At 42.5% G+C, this 9,741-nt stretch overlaps 1 protein-coding gene across 1 annotated transcript in view; it reads left to right on the top strand.

Annotated features, from left to right (window-relative positions):
* Positions 1-1,889: 1,889 nt before the first annotated feature.
* Positions 1,890-9,741, top strand: part of gsg1l (gsg1-like) — a 52,808-nt gene continuing 44,956 nt past the window's right edge. Inside the window, exon 1 of the mRNA XM_063472477.1 lies at positions 1,890-2,476. Within this exon, the coding sequence (XP_063328547.1) occupies positions 2,140-2,476 (337 nt within the window). The 5' untranslated portion in view covers positions 1,890-2,139. The remainder of the gene's footprint in view (positions 2,477-9,741) is intronic.

Genomic DNA, 9,741 nt, shown 5'->3' with positions numbered 1-9,741 from the left:
TAACACACAATGACTAAAGTAGGAGTGTCGACACATGGACTTACCGGAGGTGCATGCAATCATCAGCAGTAGGACTGAAACCAAGACAAATAATTTTACAAGTGAAACTGTCAAAAGAAATCACGAAGAATAATCAAAACTGAAGAAAGACTGAACCAAATGCTGGAATCACAAGAAGATCAATATCAATCAATATCAGTTTTCTTTATCACATTTAAAAGCAACAAAGTTGACCAAAGTGCTCACAATTAGTTAAGAACAAGAGAATCGATAGAAGTTAGATGAATCGAACTCTGTGATGTGTTTTTACTGTTTCTGGGTTTTTGATGTCTCCTTGTGTTCTTGAACTGTTTGTCATCCTGTCTCTTTGGTGGATACATTTTTATTTGCAGCAAACTCAAATGAAACTTTGCAGGTATTTGGTCATAAACTGGAACAGTACAGCCCGATGATGGTCCCAGTTATTAGAATTCATCCTGAGTGAAACGAGTCAGGTTCGTCACTCTGGAGAAAAAGTCTGATCACCAAAGTCGCTGAGATTCTTCTTCCAGAGAATGTTGTGACTGATGCTGTAAGGACTCAGTTAAACAGCAGAGCTTCGATGTGCTCTAGAGCACATCGAAGCTCTGCTTTTTGCCGGGTGTCTGCTCAGAACATGTCTAACATGTTCTGAGCAGACATCCATCCCACAAGTGAATCTTTAAGGTTTACCCAGAATGCTCTTCTTGTTTTCTGCAGTAAATGATCAGAAAACAGAGCAAACATCCAGGGTACATATATATATAGTATTTATTCATGATGCTGACACTGATGTTCAGAAAAATGAGATTTTGCTTTTGCATTGTGACATGTGGAGAAAAACTGATTTGATGACATTCACAGTTTTTAACAGAGCCTAAAAGTGTTTTTTCAGTCCTGGAAATTTCACGTGGGCATCTACTGTACTTAAAAAGCATCAAATTTTAACCTTGCAGATGTTTTTATGGGGGCTCTTATTGTCATCATTTATATGCAGGTAAAACTTAACTTGGCTTCATTTGATATGCAAAAGTTTTTATAATAAAAAAATCAGCTCATCTTTGGGTTTTTCCATTTATGATGGATTTTGTTTTGGATTGACCCAGTAACACTGTGTTTACATACACTCACTGCATTACTGGGTCATTGTGTTACTGGCTAAGATGTCACGGTTGGGTTCTCACTTCTACAACGTTACAGTAATACTAACTGTGAGTTGGTTGTCGAGCTGTTCCTGCCCTTTTGCCAAAACTTTTTTTAACCTCAAACCACAGGCGCTTGTTAGAGCTTAAACCAAATGTTTACGCAGTTTTTACCTTCCAGTGACAACCAGGAAGGTCAAGTGAAAGCAAAATGAATGAATAAATAAAATAATTTAAATAAATAAACAAAACAGATTAAATTAAACTAAGAGTGTAAATTAACATAATAAGCCAGAGGAAAAAATTCACAAAAGTGCGAAACACAGTGGCCCCAAACTGGAGCCGCACCTCTCCAACCTCCTAATGCACATGTTGTCATTAAAAGTTTATCAGTTTATTGAGTCTGTTGGCATCTGTGACCCTTTGTCTCTGAAATGAGACTAAAATTAGATCTCTGACTTTCGCAGGACACCTTGAAGGTGGAGAGGAGATGCAGGTAGCATCAAACAAAATGATATCAAATTACCTGCTGTCTTATTTGAGCTGGGTTTCTTTGTGATGGAATCAACACCCCCATAAAGAGTCACAGATTTAATACCAAAAGATGCAAAATGACTGATTTCTAAAAGGGAAAACGGGAGTAGGTGTGGCTGAGGTGTGAGCTGTCTGGGTGACCGGTCACTGTGATGACGCACACGCAGGGAGGGAGAGCAGGAGAGAGAGAGGTGCTCCGCTCTCAGCATCACGTCTCCTCAGTGAGCCTCCTGCTCTGTGACGGAGGAGCAGCTCCCCGTCTCCTCTCCGAGGCCGGAAGCTCTCAGTTGTGACGCTGATGGAAGATTTAAATTCTGGGTCCGGAGCTCCTCACTGAGGACACGCTGGCACAGAGAGGACACGCGCGTAATTCTCTGTGCGTCCTCGCAGCGCTATGCCGCTCTTCCTCCTCCTCCTCGTCTGACCTCCTCGCACTCCTTCTTGGATGAACTTTCTCGCTGCCTGCGGGGACGCGGCCGCTCGCTCCGAGATCATGAAGACGACGCGGAAATGCCGCGCGCTGCTGTCGGTGGGTCTGAACCTGGTGGCCCTGTTCTTCTCCACCACCGCCTTCATCACCACGTACTGGTGCGAGGGCACCCAGCGCGTCCCCAAGCCCAACTGCAGCAAGCAGCGGCACCACAACTGCATCGACTACGGCGTGAACGAGACGGACCAGAACAAAGTGCACTACAGCTGGGAGACCGGGGACGACCGCTTCCTCTTCCGCCGCTTCCATACGGGCATCTGGTACTCCTGCGAGGAGAACATCCACGAGTCAGGTGGGTCCATCAGTCCGAGAGGCTGGGGAGATTCTGGGGTCGCTTAAAGTTGTTAAGAGAAAATAAAACTAGAGCAGTGTTGGCTTTAAGATGAGTGTGATGTATCTGGAATACTTTCTCCTCTTCACTTCAGCTTTTATTTATTTTATTTTTTAGCTCACCTGCAGTAACAGGTCAGACAATGTACCCCTGAAATTAAAGCTAACAGGCCAGTCACGTCATTTTTACGCACAACCAAAGGAAAATGTTTGTGCGTAAAACCTGTTTTCACTTCGAGTTTGAGCCGCACTGATGTTTAGTCTTTGGACAGAATTTTAAAATGATAAGATGTGGTGCGTTCAGAGCACACTGCTCTCACTCATTGCACGCTGATCGATGTGGACAATTTAAGTCAATGCGCTCTCATTTTTCAAGCAGAAATTGAGCTTCTAAATCCGTTTCCCTCAATAACAGGACAACAAATGGAACATTTTTAGATTTAAATTGAAAATAAATATTTTTATGCTTTTTCTTCGGCCTGTGCTTCTTGTCATAAAGATAAAAGTTGACAGAATTCAGGGAATTTGTTAGTGCCAGAAAGGAGCACAAAACCTTCACTCCAAACCACGTCTGAAGTCAAGTAATCCTAGATGGAAAACATCATGAGGTGAGGGAGAATTCATCAGTTAGGAACAGAGTGTGGCTGCACTGAGACTTTAACCTTTCATGTGATGGTGGATGATGCTGGTGTGGGTCTGCTCTGTGCAAACATCTTTGATGTATTCACACTGTTTTGGATAGATGTGAAGAGCTGGGTGATGAATATGACTGAAGCTGGAACTCTAAAAAGAACGTCCCCATTTATCTGCATACTCTTCTCTGCTCTGGTTAGTTCCTCAGAAAAGCAGAAAGATCTAAGCTTAAACACATTCAGCATACCTGCTGCTGAATTGAAAAGCATCATAAGGAGTGCAGTGAAGGAGATGTGAATGTTTTTCTTGTGAGGTCTCTGGTGGGTTTTGTTGTGGGTGTTTGTATTTTGTATAAATTGTTGTAAATCTTGAATTTTCTGTTGCAATTGGTGCATTTTTAGCATGTTTGCATCATGGCTGCTGTCTTGGCTGGGTTTCTTTGTGAACCTCCTGGTTAAATAAAGGTAAAACATAAATAAATAAATAAATAAATAACACATGAGGCTCTCTGCTCACATTTTCTCTTCCTGCTGATGAGACGTTTAATGGAAAACTCAAAAATTAAAAGTTCACGTCTTCAAATCACTTATTTTCCCTCAGTCCACAGTGAGGAGGCACTCAGGTGATGTGCTGGACGCCCTCACATAGAAGCTCATACCAGTGGGACTTTTCGCTGTAACTGCGTCCATGTTATCCAAACGGTGTGTTGAGGAGGTGCTGCCCTCTCCAATCTCCTGGTTTTCCTCTCCTGTGTTTTTGGATTTATAGTTCCAGCAGTTTGTTTCCTGGACTTTGTTTTCAGCTGCTGAAGCTGGCTTCCTGTTGAATTATTCTGCCTCACCTCTGCACTCTGCCTCATGACAGTTATTTCTAAAGCTGCCAAACAAAGTGCTTCACAGGGGAAACAAACTTCATAACAAGCAGGTTTTAATAACTCAAAGTTAACTTCTGGCCTTTTGAATGGAAGATGGCAGGGGATGAAAAACACAGATCACTGATCAGATTGTTTTTGTGAATGCTCTGATGGTGGACGGCTTTGAACTGTGGGATGGTGTCATCTCCTTACCTTTCAATAAAGGAGGGTCTAATGTATCCTCTGCCAAAAGAGGCAATAACTCTGAAGCATTGTTCTTAGTATTTAGATAATCCGGTGAGACTTATTGTGGCTCCCTCGCAGACATTTCCATATCTGTCAGGACTCTTATTAAGAAAACTGTTTCTACCTCAGCCAGTGTCTCTCTACTTTCTGACTTTCCTTCTCTGTTTCCATCTTTGTGATGAACTTCCTAAAACTGCTCCACAGTGCAGTTTTTGACCAAACAGGAGAAACCTCTGTTTGTCAGGGACTACTTTCAGCTGCGGATTGATCCCCATTACTTGGAGCTTTAGCTGTGAAGTCTACAGTGAGCTTTGCCTCTGTGGGTCCTGTAAGTGTTTCTGATATTTTGTCCCATGTGAGAAGCTGTAGACAAACAAACAAACAAACAGGATCTGTTCTGTGCAGAGATGAGTGGGAGTGAAGAGGACAAAACAGTCGGTGTGTGGATCTGTGCGCTGTAACTCTGTGAGAGTAAATAAACATCCCAGGGACACAGAGGTGTGTGTGTGTGTGTGTGTGTGTGTGTGTGTGTGTGTGTGTGTGTGTGTGTGTGTGTGTGTGTGTGTGTGTGTGTGTGTGTGTGTGTGTGTGTGTACGGGTTTCTACTATCCTGGTGGGGACCACAACCTGACATTTACTATCCTGGTGGGGACTTTCTGCACCGTGGGGACCCAAGTCCAGGTCCCCACGGGGTTGAAAGCAATTTTCACACTCAAAATGTAGTTGTAGTGTCAGGGTTACAATTAGGTTATGGTTAGGTTTAGGGTAAGGGTCAGGGTTAGGCATTCATTTTTGATGGTTAGGGTTAGGGTAAGCGGCTAGGGAAAGCATTATGTCCATGGGATGTCCCCACGAGGATAGCAAACCCGCACATGCGTGTGTGTGTGTGTGTGTGTGTGTGTGTGTGTGTGTGTGTGTGTGTGTGTGTGTGTGTGTGTGTGTGTGTGTGTGTGTGTGTGTGTGTGTGTTAGTGTGTATCTGTTTAACTGATATTATGAGCTTTCCTTCTTCTCCACATTTAAAGTCCAGAGCGAATGAATGAACCGTGCAGGAGCAGCAGCATCTGTGAAGTTAAAGTGTAAAAAACCAGCAGATTTTCTATAATCCTGTAACTGTAAAGAATCATTATTTGCATCAGTGGCACGCGGCATTGTTCAGAATGTGAATGCATTTTTAACCTTATTTCTCTGTGAGACTTTTTCACATCAGAGACAAATAGGAAATAAAATGCTCAGCCTGAGGCCTTAAGTCCTCACTGATGACCACCACTAACCCACATGTGAGGGATCCTTTAATTCTTCGGAAGCAGAAACGAGAAACTCATATTTAAGCTCTTCCTGTAGCGCCTCCTTGTGTTTTTAATGTTATTTGGTCTTTTAGCTTTTATTGCGATAGGAAGGTGGATCGAGGACAGGAAAGCTGAGACCAGGGGAGCATTTTTAAACATCACAGCACCTAAAAACTATTATTCATGTTTAATACATAATATACATGAATATGGTTTAATGTAACTGAGACTTAAACGCTCATATCTCCTCAAGCATGACTTAAAATAAGTTATTTATGAGTTTATTTAGACACAAGCTTTTTTTTAGTTAGTTTTAATTTTGAGCTTTGCATCTTTCTTTGCATTATTTGATGTCAGAGGTCTCTCCTCTGTGACAGAGGATATCTGGGGGCTGTGCTACAAACTTCAACATACCCAGGATAACTTTCTTATCTGGCTTCACTTAGCCTAACATCTGCAGTCAGTTTGAGCTCCATCTAGTGGCTGTTCAGCGGCCTTGCACGGTGTGAGCAGGAGTGTTGCAGATTCGGCCTCAGGAAGGTTGAATCTGTTAATCTGCTCTAAATTTTCTGTTAATACATCGACTCAAACTGAGCTCTGACAGCTCAGATCGCAGTAAGTACAAAACTAAGAAAGTCTCCCATCCAGCACATCAAGTATTGAACAAACACACATCCTGTCACGCCCCGAAGCTTAAGCTTGTTAAATTCCTCCCTCACATTCTGAAAGGATCGGTTTGTTCTAGCTCTTCATTAAATCTACAGGATGTTTACACTGAGACCAACACTGGAACAGAAGCTGCTGGTGGAGCAGCACCTTTTTTGTTTAACAGGGTGTTTACATTTTTGCTCTCGGCCCTGCTCTCACCAACAGGAATGCACATTTTATTAGACTTAAACCCAAAGCTGCATTTTCATCAAAGATTTTATGCATTCATCTTTTTGTATTTTAGATCAATCCCAACATCCAGTCTAAATTATTTGTTGTCTTTGAAAACTTTGGGATTTGCACTAAAATTTCTCTTTGCTCTGCTTTGTTTTTCCACTTTCTTTTTGCCTGATTAAATTTAGCAACCACATGTTGCTATCGATAAATGTGTATTTGCCAACTAGTCTGTTGTTGCTGGGTGAAACTGGTTGCAAAGCGTGTGGTGCACCAACCTCAGCAGGAGCTTGCATGGAAACACTCCCCAGCGGACTCTCAATGAACACGTTTCGAAAGATGCAGCTTTTATTTTGAAGGCGACAGTTTCCATTTCCAGCTTGCATCAGTTTTTTTTAGTCTCGTTAACATTGTGCATGTAGTTGGTGTCACTGGAATCAGTTTGTAGTGTTTGGGTCTTGGGGTAAAGTCTGATTCCCACTTTGGTCTTGAAACTTACCTGAACTTGCTCACCTGTCGTCTCTGAGTCAATACTTCCCTGTTAAGGATTCTTTCAAGGAGTCTTACCTTCCTGCCTCACCTGCCTGCAGACCCTCCTTACAAACCTCAAACAGTTCCTGGAGGAAGTTTTTGGTCCAACACCATGCACCGTCTGTAGGCCGGTGTGACTGAGGCGCTGGGCGCTAAAACTTCTTGGTTAGGTTGAGGAATGCCAGTTGAGGTGATTGGATTCAAACTGAGTTGAAGACCACTGATAATTTGTATTTGCACTTTTTAAAAATGTTTACAGCGCCTGTCACTCTTACTAGTCCTGATGGCTGAACCGAGCGTGTGCCGACTTTAATCAAACCATGTAAACAACCCACATTAATAAGCAGATATTATACATGCGCTGCAGAGGCTGAATAATGATGAAAGCAACTCCAAACACCAGCTGTTTAATTATCAGCTGATAAAGATTCAACATCATACCCGCCTCCTCATTTAACCTCCCGCGCTGATGCGTAACAGACCAAAGAGAGTGTTACCTGAGATCAGGTACGCAAACACCTGTGACACAGCGCGGAGCTTTGGGAGGAGCCGGAGAGTTTGAATAAGTGTGTGTGCGTGCGTGTGTGTGTGCGTGCGTGTGTGTTTTCTTCTGTCCCAGTGATGATGAACTCTACAGAAAAGCCCAGCAGCAGAAAATATGGTGGATTTCCTGCCAAGCCCAATGTTTTATTCAGCTGTTTCCTCAGTTCTGGAACAAATTCAGAATGCTGGAGATGCTGGCTGTCTCGACTGTGATAAAACAAGTATACGTAGTTTATTTGTCTGGACGACTTCTTTGGCGTGACGCAGCACGTGCTGATTTGCAGCTTGGCCTGGATGATAAAGTTGATGTTTGGACCAAAGGGTTGTGGATTTTTGTCTTTTTTCCTCACAGATTCGAGCTGCTGATTGGTGATGCATATAAAACTAATCTTGGCTCATTCTTTGGCTCTCCCTGTGTTGTTAATGATAAAGAGGACTTAAACCTGTTGATGTGTGGTAGTACTGGGGGGCTGTGGATCATAATTCATAAACCTAACATGTTTTCCCACCATGAAGGCTGCTGCAGTGATTCCAGACAGTTTAATGAAGAGGCTGGGATGAAGCTTTGCTGTGTGGCCGAGATGTGCTGCAGAACCTTTAGACTAAGTGCAATAACATCAGTGTCACTGGGTCATTATAACAAGCCTGCTCTGGTCCCTGAGAGGGAAAAGATTGCTGTACTTTATCCAAGTGTTTCCTGTTGTCTGCACGTGTTAAGCATTAGCTGTTGCTAACATCAGGTTAATGCTAACCAAAGCAGGAGTAAAAATCATTTCTTCTGTGTGGGTTCAAGGTGCATTGTTTTGGTATGAGGTGTTTGCACTTCTACAATTTCAATTGCACTTTGTGTACGTTAACATGAGTCCAGTGGGAAGCTCCAGGTGGATGAATGGGGTTAAATGTAGGACTGTCACACAGGAGACTGAGGTTAGAGTCTAGTATGAAGTCAGAAATCAGTAATGGCTCATTGTTTTAGACCATCACAGCCGTACAGGGGAAATGTTTTTATAATGCATCTATTTGGATTTTGTTAAGGCATAAATTTAGGAGCATGGCAGCTCTGGTTAGTGGGTGGCGACACAGGCGGCTGTAGCTGCTAGCTGTCTGCTCGGCTTCACCTCAGCTAACTGGAGTCCCTGAACTGGACCTCTGGACTGTGTTTGTGCTGTTGGAGCACCGTCCAGGAAGTCTGAGCTCCAGTTTAATGAGTGAAATTCTTGGATTTTCGGAACTGATGTGGCTCCAAATTAGAGCCAAAAACAAGTTGAATGACATCATAAAAGATGTTCATAAATTAAAAGAGGACAAAAACTGTCTTTAAGAACACAAATCAGTCTGTAAAGTATCGATTATTTCCCAGTCTGCAGACAGACTGTGTTCACTGTGCTGTTGACGGGACTTTTTCTGAGTTTTTGTTTTAAAAAAATCAAACATCTGTTTGAGTATAACTCATTATGAATTGCCTGTCAGTAACCGGTCCTTTCTCCTTTCAGTGTGATTGGTCTGCGAGCTAAAGGCCTGTATCTTTATTACAGTGTGGTTCGCCGAGCAGTGCTGGATAAAAAGGCATTCTGGCATCGCTGAGCGGAGAGTTATGATAATAAAATTTTACAGTGTGACTCCCTCTCTCAGCCATCGATTCCTTTTTCTTCTCTGACTTCGCTCTGCTGCTCTCACTCTCAGTTTGTTTTTACAGAAATAAAACACGTTATTAGCATCACCTTTGAGGATTACGAGTGAGATCATCCTGAGGAGGTGATGGAGACACCGAGAGCATCACTAATTAACATTGATTAACCTCCAAAGATGTTAGGACTTAATTAAAATTACATGTAATTATCATTATACATAATTACTGTGTGAATATGACACTCTCTGTCACAGATTTAAGCAGACTCTCGGTTACCTTTGTTTGCAGTAATATTCTCTATAATATTTTTACACCACTTTTATCAGTTTTGTGTTCTGTGTTACTGCTCGTGTTGTTCACTGAAAGCTCAAGAAGTCAACAGAGAAGCGCCAAAAGCTGCAGTACCTCTAGTGTCCAGCAGAGGTCAGTCCCCATAGACTCCCATGTTCAAATGTTCAACTTCACAGCAGAAATAAACATGTTTACAGCCTGATACAGAAACAGTTTTGGTCTCTACAGATAATTTCTCCATCTATAACAGCTGTACGAGGGTGAATTCCTCTGTATAAAGTTTGCATTATTATGGGCGTGGTCTTTTTGACTGACAGGTGGATGGTGACA

This window comes from Pelmatolapia mariae, linkage group LG4, assembly GCF_036321145.2.
Source record: "Pelmatolapia mariae isolate MD_Pm_ZW linkage group LG4, Pm_UMD_F_2, whole genome shotgun sequence".
Classification (NCBI taxonomy): domain Eukaryota; kingdom Metazoa; phylum Chordata; class Actinopteri; order Cichliformes; family Cichlidae; genus Pelmatolapia; species Pelmatolapia mariae.
Note: the sequence above shows the minus strand (reverse complement) of the source record. Positions and strands in the feature narration are given on the sequence as shown.